This window comes from Myxine glutinosa, chromosome 12, assembly GCF_964187855.1.
Source record: "Myxine glutinosa chromosome 12, kmMyxGlut1.1, whole genome shotgun sequence".
NCBI lineage: Eukaryota > Metazoa > Chordata > Myxini > Myxiniformes > Myxinidae > Myxine > Myxine glutinosa.
The window spans coordinates 38714517-38734962 of NC_136272.1; the positions used below are offsets into that span (position 1 = coordinate 38714517).

General features: G+C 46.0%; 1 protein-coding gene across 1 annotated transcript in view; it reads left to right on the forward strand.

The window, feature by feature from the left end:
- Nucleotides 1-20446, forward strand: part of LOC137417267 (formin) — a 147030-nt gene that overhangs the window by 67589 nt on the left and 58995 nt on the right. The window contains exons 7-13 of the mRNA XM_068103106.2: nt 13872-14016; nt 14521-14608; nt 14701-14762; nt 14978-15066; nt 15200-15329; nt 15626-15772; nt 18353-18412. Coding sequence (XP_067959207.2) covers nt 13872-14016; nt 14521-14608; nt 14701-14762; nt 14978-15066; nt 15200-15329; nt 15626-15772; nt 18353-18412 — 721 coding nt within the window. The remainder of the gene's footprint in view (nt 1-13871; nt 14017-14520; nt 14609-14700; nt 14763-14977; nt 15067-15199; nt 15330-15625; nt 15773-18352; nt 18413-20446) is intronic.

Consider the following 20446-nt stretch of genomic DNA (forward strand, 5'->3'; position numbering starts at 1 on the left):
CTATCATCCAGCCGACGTCGATAATGACTCTTTCGTCGTTCCCGTCTATCTCTAGCGCTTTATGCTTGGCCTCTTGACTGGAGATCCGGAAAACGAGCTTCCATCAAACAGGGTCATCATGCTGATGCAATCTTTCAGCCAGGACATTATCTATGCAGTGAGCTGTGGACAACAAAAGCCTCCGAAACACATGTTGCTCCCATATGCAGTTAAGACTCTCACAGGGAACGTAGAACTAATTCGCACATTGAACCATCTTGGACATGCAATATCCTACACTCAACTGGAGGAAAATGACACTGCACTATGTCTTCAAAAACTTGCAGCAAACTTAAATGAGCAAACAGTCCTACCAAGCAGCATCCAGCCGTATGTATTCACAAACCTGGCATGGGATAACATTGATAGACTGGAAGAGACGCTGACCGGGAAAGGAACAACACATCGAGTCAATGGCATTGCAGTGCAGGCCAAAATGTATGGACCACACCTTCCAAAGGAGCCACTTCCGAAGATCGAGAAGCTCAAGCAAAGAACAGTCTGCATAACAGAAGAAACACTGCCTGTCTACATTGCAGGTGAACGTGTTGGGCCTCATCCACTACAAACATTATCAACAGCTGCAGCGGAAAACAAGATGGCTATGGAAGTTGCTCAAATCAAGAATCTTCTTTGGGTCATTGCCCGTCAGGTGGACCCAGTAACACAAAAAACACCAAGTTGGACAGGATTCAACATCACCGTCAGGGCATCTATCAGCGTCTCTCAGGATATTGTTAGATATATGCCTACAATAAATGCACCAGCTACAGAGATGTCCACAGTCGCAGAAATCTTGAAGCAGTCTGAAAGCGTCCGACAGATCCTACACTTGCAGGACATCGTCGTCGTCATGGATCAGGCCCTGTATGCTAAGGCTGCCGAGATCGTCTGGAAACACACAGACACATATGCTAACATCGTACTTCGCCTCGGCACGTTCCACACAATCTGCAATGTGATGTCGATTCTTGGTGCTCGTTTCCAAGATGCTGGTCTTAGAGACTTTTGCATCGAAACAGGAATCGTCGCAGAAGGCTCACTCAATCGGGTTATGGAGGGGAAGATGTGCAACCGAGCAGTCCGTGTACATAAGAGCATCTACGAAGCATTCATGAGGCTTGCGTGGATTGAATTTCTCCCTTGGTTGGAAAAGATGCGACCAGAGGCAACACAGACGGTCACTACGTTGTTAGCAGAAGTTGCTGAATTGGGACAAGATGAGAGCCAGTGGAACAACCTGTTGGAAGATCAATCGTGTGAAGAAGTTCAGGCTGTTTGGAAGCAATTCCTGCATCACCTTCGTCATGATAATGGCATGCACCTGTTTACTGGCATGCACCTGTTCGAAAAGATGCACACTACCCATGTGTGTCTGCATGGCCAGTGGTTTGAAGTGCACAGACATGTGCAAACTCACCACATGTGACAACCAGAGAGTGTATGGTGAGAGTGATGACAGTTCGGCAGAAGACGATGAAGAAGACGACGACGATGACGAGGATAACTTCTGAATTGTAGAACTGTATGGAGAAAGATCATGTACATATGTGTAACAAATATGGTGTACGCTGAATTGATAACTCGTGTACTTTATGGTATGATGTCTATAAATATATGTTGCTTAAATAGAAAGTACATTGTTTTCCTTTGGTTTACTTTATGTATAGCTGGTAATATAAGAGAACCATACAACACTACAAGACTAAAAACGTTTGCATGAATATGATGTAAATTATCTCGCCAAGTTAGGGTACATCAGGATACATACATATACATGGAGTAGGTTAATCATCACATGCATCATACGTCTGTGGTATATTCAAGAACACCACATACAGTTTGGTCATAATGCCTTCATATTTTTAGAATTAGACATTTCTGACACCAATTTCAGTACTTTTTGGCCTATATATGGCTGACATCCCAATATTATATATACTATTTTTAGACCAATAATGGTATACAAACTATATACATGCTGTCGGTCAAAAATCGTAAAATGTAAATCAATATATCATAAGAGCGGAAAGATATACATTTATGGATTTTAGGTCATGGTTACAGCAACTACTGTATATTGGATTTTCTCATCTTTATCAAGGTGTATGAGATTTAAGGCCCAAATTTGACTTTAATCATACTGTGTTTCTCAAATTCAAAAATTCATTTAATATCCGCCAAACTGAATTTTTGCCTAATTTTGTTTTCATTGGGGATTTTGTGATAAATTTTTGAGGGTTGGCGGAAATAATTATGTTTTAATGATCATAAAGAGGTTACTATATATCACACAGGCACTTTCTATACATCATGTGAAAGATAATTCAATTATCTTTCACCTGGTATACAACACTAACTGATACATATAGGAGATATTATTTGAAAGTCCCAAAACGAACCCTACCCCCTAAATCTTAGGCGGAAAAATTACCGAAAGCGTTATTGGGGTGGTCTGACAAATGTGATGATAACACAGATACGGCTAAGAGTTTCACACTGCTATCACATGTTTTTTCAGCACTAGGGTCCCTGGCCTTGCCAAAAATAACTGTTAGCCATCCTCCCTCTGATTGAGCATAATGTCGAAAATATGAGGGTCTGGCTCATAGCCTAAAAAGGATAAACCTCATTTTGACAGTTTTGGCATCCTCTTGGTAGTTCTGTTTTCTACAAGAGTGAGGCTCATGGAAGAGCGAGTTTAAATGGATAGTGGGGGTAGTGGGGCAACAATTGGGCACAACTGGTAAGGGGCTAAAAAGAGAGGGAGAGTGAGAGAGGGGGAGGAACAAAAACAACACTGGATTTACCAAGTAAGAGGGTTGGGTGAGGAAGGGTTAATGGGGTTATTAAAAATCATGGGTCAGGATGGAGGATGACGCGAGGTAGCAGTGCACTGTCTGCCTTTGAAGCCCTGGAGGGAGCGTGGGACAGAAACGTCTCTGGAAGGTGATTCCATAGACAGGACAAGTGAGAACGAAGAGTTGAGGTGTGCAGTCAGCCTTTATTTTGGAAGTCGAAAGAGGAGGGGGTACTGGAAGAACACGTGCATCTTGGAGTTGCTGTGGAGAGTCGGAGGGCAGAGGGAGCAATGTTGGAGGATAGACGAGGCAGAGTCCACCAACCTGCTTGTGATGGGAGCAACAGATCTTGGGCTTCGGCCTCATCACAGGAGGTTTCCATAATATTGAGAGTTTTCGATTCCACAGAATCCAGGAGAGACAGTTGTTATGGTTGCAAGACCAGGACGTTGGAAGTGTTGTGTGTGAATGAGACTGGATGGAAAGGAGCCAGGGTGAGGAGGTTGGAAGGGGGACACAAGCTGTTGCATGCAGCTGGAGATGGGAGCAGTAATGGCATGGGAATAATAGTATTGGAAGAGATCAGCAAGCAGGTGGTCAAAGTGGAAAGATGGGAGGGATGGATAGTTATGGCATGGGTGGTGGGTGATACAGAGGCAAATGTGTGTTATGCTGGTGGAAGGACTGGGGTGGAGAAGCAGGAATTCAGAGACCGGATGGAAAGAGAAGCAGGAATTCAGAGACGCACTGGAGAGGATGATGGGGATGGTTGAGGTGGAGGTGATGCTTTGCATTGCGGGGAACTTCAACACGCATGTGAGAGTAGCAAAGCCGGGTGAAGAGGAATATGTTAATGAATTTGTTTGGGGAACGAGGAATAGAGAGAGTGGACACCCAGTGGAGCTGAAGGTGAGGAATGCCATTTCAAAGGCAGGAAAGCCACATGATATCTATAGGAGTGGACAGCATAGAACAGAACTGGATTTGGTGGTGGTAAGGAAATGACAGTTGTGGAGGGTTAAGGATTGCAAGGCAGTGGCTGGAAAGCATGTTACCACCCAGCACAAGCCTGTGGTGTTTGTGGTGAGGATGAATAAAGGAGGGAGGTTAAGAGCAGAGGTCGGAAGGTTATTAGGTGGGTGAAGTGTAGGGGAAACGTCACCATAGAGTACAAGGAGATGATGAGGGCCAGGTATGAGTAACTTAGCGAAGAAGCGGCAGGTTTGGAGAAGGAGTGGAAGAAGTATGGAGAGTCATTTCGGGGAATTGCAGAAGTGTTGTGTGGAAGGACGTTAGGAAAGGGTGCATCGTCGAGGGATAGAAACCAGGTGTGGTGGACAGAGGAAGTAGCTAAGGCAGTGGGTGAAAAGAAGGTTTGGAAGAGGATAGAGGGAGGCGGCTGGATACGGGGTTGCTGCACCTGTATGAGCAAAATAAGAAAGCAGCTTGGAGAGCTGTGGATAAGGCAAGGAATGATATGGAAAAGGAGGTGTATAACAAGGTGAAAGAGGATGGTGGGAAGATGATCTATAAATTAGCTCATGACAGGAATGAGGATAGCAAGGACATGGAAGGGGTGATTAAGGATGGTGGTGGTAGGCTATTTATAGAGGTGGCAGTATTGGAGGTGTGGGAAGGATATTTCGAGCTGGAGCTACCGTGTTATGTGGACGGAAAGTGGTTGATGGAGGAGGCAGCATTGAAGATTATGAAGAAGGGAAGCGTGCCAGGCATTGATTAGGTGTGCACAGAGATGATAATTGTAGTGGGTGAAGTTGGAGTCAGGTGGACGAAGAGGTTGTTGAATGGATGTATGAGCGAGGGTTCAATTTCGGAGGAGTGGAGGACAGGGTTAATTGTGCTGATATGGAAGGGGAAGGGGAATGTTCAAGATCCAGCGAAATACAGGGGCATTTCACTCCTTAGTCATGTCATGATGGTGCTGGAGAGGGTTCTGGGTGGGAGGATAAGGAAGAGTGTGGAGATGGAAATCGGAGAAGACCAGCAGTGATTTAGAAAGGGTAGTGGGACGACAAATGGGATGTTCATGCTGGGACAGCTGGTGGAGAAGAGGTTGGAGATGCAAGGTGAAAATGACATTGGGATTTGTGGACCTGGAGAAGACCTACAACACTGTCCTGGTGAGAGATGGCGATTGTGACACTAAGATGGATGGGAGTGCCAGGGGCAGAGTTTAGATTGGTGGAAGGGATGTATAAGGGAATGAAGGGAAGAATTTTGGTTGGTCCTAGGGTGTTGGAGGAGTTCAATGTGAACTTCGGTTTGAGGCAGAGAAGTGCTCTCAGCCCACTCCTGTTTATCAAGACGATCTGGTTGTTGTGGTGGAGAGTGGGTGGGAGATGCAGGAAGTACTGGTGGAGTGGAAGGAGGCATTTGAGAAATATGGGCTGAAGATGAGTATGGAGAGGTCTGAGGTGATGTGGGTTGGGCAGCAGAGAAAATAAATGAATATCAGGTTAGAGGGGAAGGAGATCAGACAAGGATGTGTAGGTTTGAGTATCTGGGGTGGAATATTGACCAGGGATGGTGAGGCAGAGGTGCAGAGGAGGAGTCAAGTGGTTGTGAATGCATGGAGGAGGGTGGATGGTGGAGGGTAGAGGGTGTAATGGCAGACAGGAATATTTCAAGGAGATTGAAAGGAAAGGTTTTGAGGTCTTGTATAATGCCGGCCTACTTTTACAGTCTGGAGATGGTGGCACTGACAGAGAGACAACAACAGAAGCTGCAGGTTTGCGCGAACAACTGGGTCAGGAGGATTGCGGGAGTGAAGAGTGTCGATCGGAGAATGGATGAACTGAGAGAGGAGATTGGTGTGCCGATGAGCTTGATGGGGAGATTGGTGCAATGCTGGATAAGATGGGCTGGACATTTGGTGTGGATTAGTCCAGGAGCCAGTTTTCAAGAGAGGCCTAGAAAATGAGTTTCGTGCAACACCCACTACACAGTTGGTTTGTCATTTCAGGGTGCTTGGGATACATCTGTAGAACAAATCCAGCCCTGATGTACAGTTAAATTGTGGCAGCAACAATAAACGGCAGCCACTTTTCTATTAAGGGGGTAGCGTAAAGCTCGAAATTGACGATTTTTTTTTGTATTTTTTGTTTTTTCAGCTCTTCCAATAGGGATTCTTCAACATTATAATTAAAAGGACAGTGGGAAGTATGAGAGGATTTTCGTTATGCTGTTCAAGTATGATTAAAAAAAAAAAAAATTATTATACTGAAGGAGTCCGGGCTCCAGCATAAAAAAAAAAATAACCACCTTTAGAGGCCATTCTATCATGCTCCAGCATGATACGGACAAAAGGATGGCAAGGCACAAACTCGTCCGAGAAGATATTTATTCGTAAAACCAACTCGGGAACACTGTAACACTGAAAGGCCCGTTTATCGGGCTGCATTATAAAGCACAACCAGAAACCGAAACCGAAAGCCACGCCTCTCAAGCGAGGCGTGCTTCGGTGGTCACGTGATCGACAGGTGTAGCTCATTATACCCGCACGCGCGGCACGCTTTGGTGGTCACGTGACCAGCCACTCTGGCGCCGCGGATCCCCGCCGGTGACGTCACCGGCTGGAGCAAGGAGATTCTGATGCTGGTCTTGCTTGGGGGACCCATGGGTCGCTACACACGCCCCCCCAGAATGGACTTGGTCTAGGGAGGTCAACCTGAGGGGGGTCCGGATGACACGACCGAAACGACCCCTGGCCAGTCGCGGGGGGTGGGGGGGGGGGGTCCGGTGTGGTGGCGGGTGGTCGGACGGGGGGTGCAGGCAGGGGGGGGGGGTCCGGTCCGGTGTGGTGGCGGGTGGTCGGACGGGGGGGGGGGGGGGTGGCTGAGGGGCCGGGTAAGTCCTCGGGGGAGGCTGCCGAGGTTCCTCGCGGGCCTCCCGAGGTTGCAGCTCGCGGGTGCAGTGCCGAGAAGGCTCGAGCGGTGCACGCGAAAAGTGGGTGAGCCAACTGAGGGGCTGGTCAAGGCCTCGGGGGAGGCTGCCGAGGTTCCTCGCGGGCCTCCCGAGGATGCGGGGCTGGTCAAGGCATCGGGGGATGCAGTGGACGGGGGGCGGCCGAGGGGCCGGGCAAGTCCTCGGGGGAGGCTGCCGAGGTTCCTCGCGAGCCTCCCGAGGTTGCAGTGCGCGGGGACAGTGCCGAGAAGGCTCGAGCGGTGCACGCGAAAAGCGGGTGAGCCAACCGAGGGGCTGGTCCAGGCCTCGGGGGAGGCTGCCGAGGTTCCTCGCGGGCCTCCCGAGGATGCGGGGCTGGTCAAGGCCTCGGGGGATGCAGTGGACGGGGGGCGGCCGAGGCGCCGGGCAAGTCCTCGGGGGAGGCTGCCGAGGTTCCTCGCGGGCCTCCCGAGGTTGCAGTGCGCGGGGGCAGTGCCGAGAAGGCTCGAGCGGTGCACGCGAAAAGCGTGTGAGCCAACCGAGGGGCTGGTCCAGGCCTCGGGGGAGGCTGCCGAGGTTCCTCGCGGGCCTCCCGAGGATGTGGGGCTGGTCAAGGCCTCGGGGGATGCAGTGGACGGGGGGCGGCCGAGGGGCCGGGCAAGTCCTCGGGGGAGGCTGCCGAGGTTCCTCGCGGGCCTCCCGAGGTTGCAGTGCGCGGGGGCAGTGCCGAGAAGGCTCGAGCGGTGCATGCGAAAAGCGGGTGAGCCAACCGAGGGGCTGGTCCAGGCCTCGGGGGAGGCTGCCGAGGTTCCTCGCGGGCCTCCCGAGGATGCGGGGCTGGTCAAGGCCTCGGGGGATGCAGTGGACGGGGGGCGGCCGAGGGGCCGGGCATGCCCTCAGGGGAGGCTGCCGAGGTTCCTCGCGGGCCTCCCGAGGTTGCAGTGCGCGGGGGCAGTGCCGAGAAGGCTCGAGCGGTGCACGCGAAAAGCGGGTGAGCCAACCGAGGGGCTGGTCCAGGCCTCGGGGGAGGCTGCCGAGGTTCCTCGTGGGCCTCCCGAGGTTGCAGGGTCGGAGAAGTAGTTGCGGTTGTAGTTGTAGGTGCGCGAGGGTGACGAAGCAGCCGTTCTGCCAACGTCAGTGCGCGCGAAGGTGACGAAGCAGCCGTGCCTTCGGAGGGTCTTAGAATAGCTTCGCCCCTCCGGTCGTAGAGGAGGAGCCGAGCGCGGTGCACGAACCTCATAGTCATGGCCGTCGTTGTTTCCGAAACTCCGGCATTTCGAAACTGCGCCCGAAGCCGTGCAGGAGAAGCCGGCGTCACCAGCTTAGGTGGCTTCCCTTTCTAGGGCGTGCTTGCCGTGTCCGTTCGCAGCCCCCGCATCCATGCGGGGGCAGTCGGGGTTGCGTGTTCAAATTCGGGGTCACCAGTGAAGGAGTCCGGGCTCCAGCATGATACGGACAAAAGGATGGCAAGGCACAAACTCGTCCGAGAAGATGTTTATTCGTAAAACCAACTCGGGAACACTGTAACACTGAAAGGCCCGTTTATCGGGCTGCATTATAAAGCACAACCAGAAACCGAAACCGAAACCGAAAGCCACGCCTCTCAAGCGAGGCGTGCTTTGGTGGTCACGTGATCGACAGGTGTAGCTGATTATATCCGCACGCGCGGCACGCTTTGGTGGTCACGTGACCAGCCACTCTGGCGCCGCGGATCCCCGCCGGTGACGTCACCGGCTGGAGCAAGGAGATTCTGATGCTGGTCTTGCTTGGGGGGCCCATGGGTCGCTACAATACCTTGTATAAAACCCAAAACACACAAAATCGCTGAAATATATAGTTTTTGCTTTTCGACTGTAATTATGCAATATCATCTTTATGTTGTTCAAATGCGGTTATGGTTGTAATATGATATATCTTTATGATCTTTCCAAGAAACAAAATTTGACAATCCTTAAGTAAAGTCAGAAAAATATGGATTTTATTTCCCCTTAAATCATCAACCCCACTCCTGTTATGACCAAAAGTCCACAAGTAATCTCAGCAAAAATATCTCACCAGGTCAAATCTGGCTGCGTATCATAACCATAGTCATTCACTGAACATTACAATGTCAACATATAACTGTTATTTGTTGTGTTATTAAAATAAACACATATTTTGCTACTGAATCATCCTCTAAGTGGTATAAAATCACGAAAATGTCATCATTAATCTTCCTCATCATCATCTTCTGAGTCGCTTGTGGTAGGTTCTTTGTCTTTCAAATGAGCGGCGTTGATAACTTCACATAGTGAGATCTTGCTGGAGTATACCAATTGGGATTTGCTTCGGTCCTGCTGTTGATGAAAAACCACACTGTCCTTGAAGTGATTCTGGAGCCTTAGCTTGAGTCTCTGGCTGGTATAGCTATCTGCTGTTTTAACATCCAAACCTGTCAGAATAGTCTTGTACTTTGCAAGAAGGCTGGTGAACTCATAAGCCTTTCCTCGCTGGATGCCTACTTCAACCGAGGACATGAGCTTAGTAAAGGCATCTGAATAGACATCTTCTGTGCGCTTCTCTTCCTTGTATGCATGGTATTTGAGGTTCGCTTTGCTTGTATACTGAGCTTTACATGGGTTGTGGTATTTAGCCTCAGCAGCTATCAGGTCAATGCCACCTATCTTGGTAAGCATGTCGTCGTCTCCCTTTACATATGCTGATTGCTGTATTGTGGTACACGCATCAAACGTTGTAATATTGTACAGTACTTTGTTCTTTCCATGTGCACCCTTTCCCGGTGTGTACCGGTTTAGAATAGGTACACCGTATCCCTGCGCATCGTAAGAGGCAACTAAGGGTTGGCGCCAGGAAGGGCATCCGGCCATAAAAACATTTCCTCAAACAGGGAATCATGATTGTCATGGAGCCCGCAAGGCTAACCCCCGCTCTAGCGGGGAGAAATGGCCTTAAAACGATCATTCATATTCATTCATTTTCTTGCTCTTTCCATGGTACTTGCGTGGACAGAAGAGACACAACGACCAGTCCACAGCAGGTGCTGAACTTCTCAGCCGGGTTGTACTTTCGTCAACGTCCTTCAAACAGCAATCCTCTGCTGGCTTTCCATGGACATACTTAAGATTGTGTGAGCTTGTGTACGACTGGTAACATGCACGATAACAAACAGTTTCCATAGTGTGCAACGTTTCAATAGAAGTCTCGAGACGTTGGTAGGTTTCATCACGTCTGTATTTTGCAGCTGATACAAATTTTGCAATTCCTTCATCACCTGCTTTCCTTAAATCTGAAGCTGTGCTTGTTTGGCAGATGATGCATTTTTTCCAATCGATTAGTTTCATGCGTTTTTGTGGTGGAAGTGGGAAAGATTCCTCTGCACTACTCTCGCTCACCATGCTTAGGTTGTTATGTTCCTTGCTTCTTATTCAGACAACTGCAAAATACAAAGTGCAGTTTCATGTTACAACAATAATATGATATTTCATCACATCAATACTATTTCAACGCATAGACAACTGTGTAAAATGTTTTGATAGCAAAATATTTGGAAATTTCGGGAATTCCTCGAATTAGGCGATATTATTTTTGCATAATTATATGAACAGCTATGACATGCGAAATATAAAACTATTTTATAACATACACATATAGATGTCTCATACTCATGAATGAACATGAACATGAACTCATGAATGGCAGCCACTTTTCTATGAGGGGGGTGGTGTTGGAGGCGTAAATCTGAGATTTTGATGGATTTCATTTATTTATTTTTTCTCTTAGCCCCAGCAGGCAAGATACATCCAATTTTGTTGTGAAAGTTTCATTCATGAGTATAAACCACCTAAAGGTGGTTTATACCTAAAGGTGGTTTATACTCATGAATGAAACTTTCACAACAAAATTGGATGTATCTTGCCTGCTGGGGCTAAGAGAAAATATAAATAAATGAAATCCGTCAAAATCTCAGATTTACGCCTCCAACACCACCCCCCTCATAGAAAAGTGGCTGCCATTTATTGTTGCTGCCACAATTCAACTGTACATCAGGGCTGGATTCGTTCTATATATGTTCCCCAATCACCTGGAAGTGACAAACCAACTGTGTAGTGGGTGTTGCACGAAACCATTTTGAGCAGATTCTGGCTCCTGGACTAGATGGGGGAAGAGAGAATGGCAAAGAGAGCAGATACAGTCACGTGAAAAAGTAAGTACACCCCATGTAAAGTTTTGACTTTTTCAACATATTTCAACATACAGCTATTTGATCTTCATTTCAACAATATTGATAGATAAAGGTGATATAATATAACAAATATCATGAAACATTTACATTTTGAAGTCCATTGTATAATTTAAATAAACATAAATGCAAATTTCGTATGTGGAAAAAGTAAGTACACCCCGACATTTATCACTACTTCAAATACCTAAAATTAGAATCAGGTGCACCAGCTCAGGTGCAAATGATTAGAACATCGTTAAAGAGGATCTTGGAGGAACCTGTCTTATTTAAACCTCAGACATTTAGTTTGGTTTGCTCCTTGCTGTTGAAGTGTGCAGCGTCACCATGCCTAGATCAAAAGAGCTCTCTGAGGCCTTCAGAATGTTGGTTATAGATGCCTACGAGTCTGGGGAGGGATTTAAAAAGATCTCCAAACAATTTGAAATCAATCATTCGACTGTCCGGAAGATCATCTACAAGTGGAGAAGATTCCAAACAACTGCCAACTTGTTCAGGCCAGGCCGCCCCGGCAAGTTCAGCCCGAGAGCAGACCGCAAGATGCTGAAAGAAGTCTCTAAGAACCCCAGAATGTCATCACGGGACCTACAGGTAGCTCTTGCCACTGTTGATGTCAAAGTGCACGAGTCTACCATTAGAAAGAGGCTGCACAAATTTGATCTACATGGGAGGTGTGCCAGGAGGAAACCTTTTCTGTCCAGAAAGAACATCAGGGAAAGACTAAGGTTTGCCAATGAACACCTCGGCAAAGACCAGCACATCTGGAACAATGTGCTCTGGACAGATGAGTCAAAGGTAGAGCTATTTGGCCACAGTACCAGAAGACATGTTTGGCGAAAACCAAAGACAGCATTTGACCACAAGAACGTGATACCAACTGTAAAGCATGGTGGTGGGAATATTATGGTTTGGGGCAGCTTTGCTGCATCAGGCCCTGGGCAGCTCACCATCATATAATCCACGATGAATTCTTCATTGTACCAGAAGGTGCTTGAGGATAATGTGAGGCCATCTGCCGGAAAGTTGAAGCTCAACCGAAGGTGGACCTTGCAACATGACAATGACCCTAAACATACCAATAAATCCACCAAGGAATGGCTGAAAAGAAAGGAATGGACGGTTCTGAAATGGCCAAGTCAAAGCCGGGATCTAAATCCCATCGAGATGTTGTGGGGGGATTTGAAACGAGCTGTGCATGTAAGAAACCTCTCAAACATCGCACAGCTGAAAGAATTCTGCATGGAGGAGTGGGCAAAAATTTCCCCCAGTCGATGTCAGAGACTGGTAGACAGTTATAAGAAACGCCTACTTGAGGTTGTTTCTGCCAAAGGTTGTTTCTGCCAAATACCACCTATTAGAGCCAAGGGTGTACTTACTTTTTCCACATGCGAAATTTGCATTTGTTTATTTAAATTATGCGTTGGACTACAAAATGAAAAAAAAAAAAAAAAAACACCTTTAGAGGCCATTTTTCCCCACAAGCGGGTTTGGCCTTTTTCGGGGACCGTGGTTGTTGTTGTTTTTTGGTCCCCTTTTTGAAGCAATGTTTTACGGCCGGATGCCCTTCCTGCCGCCAACCCTTTTTGTCGCCTTTTTACGACAAACAGGGAATTACCAGTGAACTGGTACTCAATTTGCCGACCTCAGAAGGATGAACAGGCTGAGTCAACCCCCCTGGCGTTAATTCAGCGATCGACCAGGATTCAAACCCAGGATTCTAGGATCCTAAGCTGGCACCCTAGCCGCTAGCCCAACACCAGGCTCTACACAAAATGTAAATGTTTCATGATATTTGTTATATTATATCACCTTTATCTATCAATATTGTTGAAATGAAGATCAAATAGCTGTGTGTTGAAATATGTTGAAAAAGTCAAAACTTTACATGGGGTTTGGGGTGTACTTACTTTTTCACGTGACTGTAGGTTGAGGGAACAAGGTAGGAGGAAAAAGAGGTAGACCATGGTTGAGATGGGAGGATTGTGTGTGGAGGACAGAGGACGAGTATTATGCTCAAGACAGGGCAGGAACTTGGTGCCATTGGACGTCACCCCTTATAAAGGGAAGAGGAGGAGGAGGAGGAGGAGGAGGAGAAGAAGAAGAAGGACTTGTTCCATTTATCAGAGCTGAGTATAATATTTTCCAGATCAGCTGAGAGAGAGATGCAGCAGCTTTCTTCCTAGCAGAGGGATGGAATTGCTGTACAACACAATGTGGAGTCGTTTGCCAAAAGGAAGAGAGGGTTTTCCTGTAATTTTGCCTGGAAAAACACTTCTTGTTTGTTATTTACTCCACAGTGCCAAAAAAGACCAATTGGTCATGCACAAGTGAAAAGGGACCTCAAGCTAAACTCGTCATACCTTGGTCTCTTATTCATTATTTGTTTTCGTTGGAAATTTTATGTTTACAATAAATAATGAAATAATGGTTAATTTGAGGGATTTTAACCTCCAAGTAATCCATTCATCGTGCGCTCCTACTCCAACCGTTTAACTCTCAAAGGAAGGGTTTCATATTCTCCTGGTTTACTATTACATCTCTCTGAATGACGACTCTCCATCACAGTCAACAACTCTTCGTCTCTCCATGCACTTTCCTTTTGTTGATCTTGGATTGACAGACTATCCCTCTAATTTAAAACTCTTCTCTTTCTGTGAAGCCTTTTCACCTGAACTCACTTACCTGTTTCCTGCTGTCTCGGCCCCTTTCCTCTCCACCTACACGCCTCAATGTACCCAAAAGGTTTTTGATGTGTACAGCGCCTTGATACAGTAAGGTGCTCCAGAAAATAATGAATGTTGATGATGAAGTGGACTTGTGCGGTATAATCCTGTTTACGGTAGAAATGATGATAATAACCAAACCCCAGTCTATGGTTGTTTGTCCAGCACCGGAACAGGTTCCTTATGGGAAAATCTTGAAGAACCACTCATCGATCTCGAGGAGCTGGAGGAACTATTTTGTAAAGCTGAGGCCACAGCAAGGAAGAAGCCATCGTGTAATAGCTTTGGCAAGAAAAGCAAGACAAAAGAGGTGGGATGCAAGAAGCGTTCGATAAGATTAGTGTGCGTCTCTAACCAACAGGTGTCCTGAACGTGGAACAATGTACTACGTTTACTTTAGGGGTTAACTTGTCACTTCGGTTATCCTCAATTGTCCTGATCCATTTACTAACGCTAACTCGCATCTTCTTGTTCATATGCCCGATTAACTGTTCAATGTTGACTAGCTGGTTCAAAATATCTGGGCCCATGATCTATCCAACACAAAAAAAGCTCCTTTTTCATCTGAAATAGAATTTGCCTGCACCATTAATAGGGGATTAGAGACCGAAGATGACATTTCTGTTCTTGGACAATCAAATGTTGTTTGAACCATTTCTTTCTGCAATACCAACGTGCTGTGAATACAGGGTGCTTCAAAAAAAAGTTAACACTTATATGGGACTATAAATCTCAGAAGTGTTAACTTTTTTTTGAAGCACCCTGTATTTTAAGCATCATGTAATAATTGTAATACAAATGATGTATTTGACAGCTCACCAAGTTGTTGGACAACAAGCGATCCCAAGCTATCGGCATTCTCATCTCCAGTCTTCACCTTGATATGAATGACATACGCTCAGGTAACCTACCTGTAATGGAACGCACCTTTATATACCAATCCAGATTGTGTCATTATCATTTGATTTAAACTTTTTTTTTAAATGTCCAACAGCTATTTTACACATGGACACCTCACAGGTGGATCAAGAAACTCTGCAGGTCTTGTTTGACAATGTATGTACATATATATGGACACTATGTCGTCTTTGTCACACAGTATTTGATTAACTGCTGAATGAGTTCTCACCAAACACATTGTAAATGAATCGATTCATCCACGGAGCACGCACAACATTATTAATGTCCATCTGCATGCTAAAACCATTTTTGCGTTTACAAAATTTCCGCTATGTCTCGACTTGGAATCCCCGGTCGATGCGGGTTTGCAGCAAGCGCAAAAGGACGAGCTCGCAAAGATTTCTGCATTCGTAGAATCGGCCGCAAACAAAGATGCACCACCGCTGGATAAACCCGAACGGTGAGTGTCGCCTCGGATAGTCAGATTGTCTTTGGGATTTGAGTTTAAATCCTCATCTTCATTTGCTTGACCGAGGGTGTCCCTTTTTGCTCCGTGCGCTTACTGCGTCCCTTCATGTACATCTCATTGCCAGATTTCTCTATGACCTCTCTCAAATTCCTGGATTTTGTGAGAGAGTCTTTTGCATCAGTTTCCGCTCGACTTTCACCGAGGGCATCGCGAACGTTCATCGGAAACTCGAGCTAATGCGACGCGTGTGCACGGTACTGTGGCGGTCTTGACCATCACTTCATGTCCAATGTAATCGGCTGGAAGGGAAACATTTTTGATATCCTGATTGAGGAAAAACAAAATTCCCATCGGCGTCATGGCTTTATCAACTGTGTCGGTCGTTTCACATGAATGTTAAATTGAAAACCGTAAAAAAAATTATTTTATGTAATTATTTTCCGATTCCGTTGTTGTTCTGTCTGCGTGATGACTTTTCTAAATTTGTTTTCTCTTTCTGACTTGTGATATCAAAATACTGTTTGATTATTTGTGTGACCGCTTTCCACAGGATTTGCATGAAGGGAGTGGTGCACAGCGTGTTCTGGGTCTTGTACTTGCTTGTGGAAATCACATGAATGGAGGAAATAGGACTAGAGGCCAGGCCGATGGCTTCAGCTTGGATATTCTTCCACGACTTCGCGATGTGAAGAGCACTGTGAGTTTGTTTTAATTTTATCACACATAGAAGACATTAAGATGCCCATTGGATTCCCATTAACATGAACAGATACATTCCGCACACGGTTCATCATGTCCTTTTGTCCTTTTTTTTTTGTCCTCCTTTTGTCCTCCTTTTGTCCTCCTTTTTTTGGGGGCCTTTTTTTTTGTACAAGCTCGTCCTTTTGTGGTCACATCGTCTTGTATGGAGATTGTTAATATATGTTAATACATGTTCATATATGGCTGTTTTGGAGCAGCAATTATAAATCCAGTTTAAGGTTAGATAGACAGTCTAATGCTCTTGAGGACAGAAAGTTTATCTCAATAATGTTGCCCTTAAACTTGCATAGCTGACATTACGATTGCTGCACTAACTTTGATCAAACTATGGAGCACATGTTGCGGAACTCCTACTACCCCATTTGTGCATCGATTGGCTGCAGCAAACCATATCCTGTTTGGATCAAATTAAGGGCAGGTCAAAGCCAGGTGGCTTCGCTGTTTGGTCGGAAACTAGATGTTTGATGCGGACGGCGATTTCATCGCACACTCGCACTACACTGCCGAGTCCTGCAAGGGCTTGGGAACATGTCCAAAGGTTTTCAGAAGATTAATTAGGATTGGGAGATTCAGTTGTTGTTTCTGTGGATAACCTTTGTGTGTAGCTGCATCCTGGCAAATTTCTGGGGAAAGGGGAGGCAAAATTGGCTTTGTCGGTCAACACGAAGGTGAGGTGGGGTTTATAGGCCCATTATTATTTTGCAGACATAAACGTACCATGGTGTTTTGGATTGGTACATGAGGTGCACATCCTCGACGGACATCAAATCTGTCAGAGCTTCCCTGTGTTCATTATTGGCTTCCTCTCCCCATTCCATCCGATGACTATTGAAGTCTCCGACATACCTAGATGAATGTTCAACAGTCGGTGAAAGCTGTATGGGACTACTTTTCATTGGGGGCTTGTAAATGTCAACAACTATCAATTTACCAACCTTGATGGATTTTGTGGTGGTTTGCAGTAGTTGGCAGTTTCATGTTGTTGCATGTCTCATTCTTCAAATCAATTATTGCCAAGCCGTACTTTGGATTGTAAATGCCTGTGACAAACTTGCATCCATTTATGTTATGGTGGTATCTAGGCTTGTTCTTCATTAGCAACATGCGTTTCCTGAAATGCTTGGACATCGATGGAATTTGCCTTCAACCCCCTCAAGGTTTTCGCATTTGGCTCTCAAAAGACCTTCAATGTTCGGTTGGCAGATCTGTGTCTTAGGGCCTTATCTTCTGGATGATGGGTCCTTCAAATGGCCTTTGTGGTGGCATTGGTTGTTGCTCCATCTACCAATAGGCCTGATGATATTAGTTGTGTATTTCCACTTGGCCCGGTGGGCTAAGTGGTATTACACAACTAGAGCAGGCTGCCATCTTCCATTCAAACAAGTAATGGGAATTAAACAATACGCAGCCTTGCTGGTGCATAAAGATTACAGTAGATCTGGGAATTGATCTATATTAAAGTGCGTCTTTATGTGGACATACACACGCACACTCGCTCACACACAGACCAATTATGACATCATCTCCCATCAGTTTGGGTCTGGGTGAGGCTCACAATAGCTTGAATAGTTATTAGATCAAAGTTCAATGTTGCATATTTAATTACAGTATAAATCATCAGGTAGGTGGACCTCAAAATTTACAAAGCACTGTTGAAGTAGTGCGTGGTATGCTTGATGTACATGGAGTTGTTGTTTTTATGAAACTGCTCTTACCTGGAGTGGTACAGGTAGTGGACAAAAAATGGAAACACCAATGTAAAGTCACTTAATATGGTGTTGGGGCACCACGTGCGGCCAGTACGGCCTGCATGTGCCATGGCATGGAGTCCACCAGCGTCTGGAATTCTGCAGGAAGGATGCGACAATTATTCCACGAGAAAGTCAAACAACTCGCACCTGTTTGAAGGAGGGGGGAAACATTTATCAGGCGTCGTTCCAGAATATCCCATAAATGCTTGATTGGGTCCAGATCCTGTGACTGAGAAGGACATGACATATGGATAACATCAGTGTCGTGCTCATGAAACCATCACCACACATGCTCCACGACAGCATTGGTTGTTAGTCCACCCACCTTAGCCCACCCCCCCTTCCTTTTGCAGCCAAGGTAGCCATTATTATAGGTAACCAGGCCTGTGCAGCATTTTTATCCATGATGCTAAGCATGCTGGGATGTTATTTGCTTAATTAACTAACACATGGGCCACACCTGTGTGGAAGCTGTTGCTTGGTGACCCTCATTTACCCAGGTGTTTCATTATTATTTTTTCCACTACCTGTATGTAGGTGTGCTAGTCTGTGTATCAAGATTCGTACAATTGGGGATTTGCCCAAGTAAGGTCTAGTGCCCAGTTTTATAGACTTGAGCTAATGCTTGTAAAAATAAATAAATAATCGAACATGACAAATATGTGAACCCACCCATGCATGCATCCGTTGGGTTTTTTAAAGGAGTAATAATACTTTGTGAATCCACTTTACATTAATTGCTAAATCCTTGTTCATGTTGACAGGATCATCGCTTCAGCCTCGTGGGCTACATTGCCTCATGCTACCTGCGTGACTCCAGCGACGTACGTCTTCTCTTTGGTTGCATCCACATTTGATTAATTTTCGAAGTTGATTTTGATGTTTGATGTTTGTTACAACCATTACTTTAACGAAGATACCTGTGTAAGTTTTTATGCCTCCGTTGACGAAGTCGCCGGAAGCACTATGTTTTCAGGTTGTCCGTCCGTCCGTCCAAGATAGGTTTTCGTTATTCTTTATGCCATGCGGTTTCCTCGTGGCCGTCAGTTTTGCTCAGAATCATTTTTGCTTGACATTTATGTTGCGGTTTGTTTTCATCGTGCAGGTATCGAGGCTCTTGGAAGGGCAGACTAACAGGGGGCAAAGGGTGATCAGACACCAAGTGAGACTAAGGGTAAACAGGAGGCCAAAACCTCACGAATGCTCCACCGGGTGATGAGAGGAAATGAATTTGAAGGGGTGGAGGGAGAGGAGGGAGAGGAGGGAGAGGAGGGAGAGGAGGGAAAGGAACTTGTCAGGAGGTTTGGTAAAACTCCGAGAAACAAATATGAAAGATCATGAGGTGTCAGTGCAAAGTATTGTATGAAGTTCTTAAGGCATGAGGACCACATACGCAGGAATACGGTTACACATGGAGAGAATTTCTGAACAATCCTCTCCAAGAAGTTCTGTCACTCAAGCTTTTGGGTCTCAATATCTGCCATGATCTTTCCTGGGAAAACCACATTTCCAAGCTGGCCTCCAAAGCCAATCGCCGACTGGGCATCCTCCGTCGTGCCAAGTCCTTCCTTGGCACACCTGAGTCCTCACCACATGCAAGGCTTTCATCCGCAGCTCAATGGAATACTGTTCCGCCCTCTGGGCTGGTGCTCCTGCCTCACACCTAGCTCGGCTTCACGCTGTTGAAGCCAAAGGTTTCAGAATCGTTGGAATCTCCTGCGATGAAGCTAACTCCGAGGGCCTTTCACTCACTCACCGCAGGCAGGTTGGTGGTCTTTCTGTCTTCTACCGACTCCTCTCCGGCCTTGCCCCCCCCCAGCTCTCTCTGGGTTCTGTCCCCCAAATATTCCTACAAGTCGCACAAGATCTGCCAGCAACCCTCTTCTGGTTAAACTACCAAAATCAAGACTCTCTGCTCACCTTCACCCCTTCATTCCTCTTTTCTCCCGCCTCTGGAACAAACTGCCCCACTCCCTTCAATCCCACTCCTCCCTCCAGGTCTTTAAAACAGCTGTTCACCACCATCTCTTATCTTCCCCCATCCAAAACCTTGATCTTTTCTACCCCCGCTAATTTCACCCCAGATTCACTTTTTTGAAATACCGACTTCTTTCCTGGAAATCCTTGCAGTGTCCTTGTGTTTTGTACTTCTCCCAACCCCCCCCCCCCTTCCCACGCCTCCCCCCCCCCAAGCCCTCTGCCTCCCACAGATCTCCCGATGTCCCTGCTCTCAAATGCTGTGTTTGTGCTCCCCCTCTCTCCCCATCTTGTCTACCACTCCCCTTATTATATGTTTTATGTGTCTGTTTGATTTTTGCGTGATAAATGTTAGCTCTTTCACGAGCCTCGATCCTGTATATTAAAATATATATATATATATATTTTTCATATATATATACAGACTTGGCATTTAATATGGAATATTTTTTTGTGGGGGTGAACTTACTTTTCAAGATGACTTAGAACCAAAAGTTCATTGGAATTATGTTGAAATTATTCTAGATTTTGTTAATGTGACCTTTAAAAGAAACAAAAACCACATTTGACATTTCGAAGCAAATAAATTGATCCTTGAAAGTGATGTAAACTGATATCGAACTCAATTCACGGACAGTACTGTGTTAAACTTCTGTACGTTTTCCAGAAGTATCTCTTTATTTTGCACATTAGCCAAAAAAAATTTCAACAAAAACAAACGCTAAATTATGACTGGGATTACGGACAGTAAAATTACAGTTCAGTACTTCATGTAACCCCCATGAGCATTCAGGAGAGCACGTACACGTCGAGGCATGCTGTTCACGAGATTTGCCAAGGTTTGGACAGGAATCGCTTGCCATGCATTGACAATAGTCTGC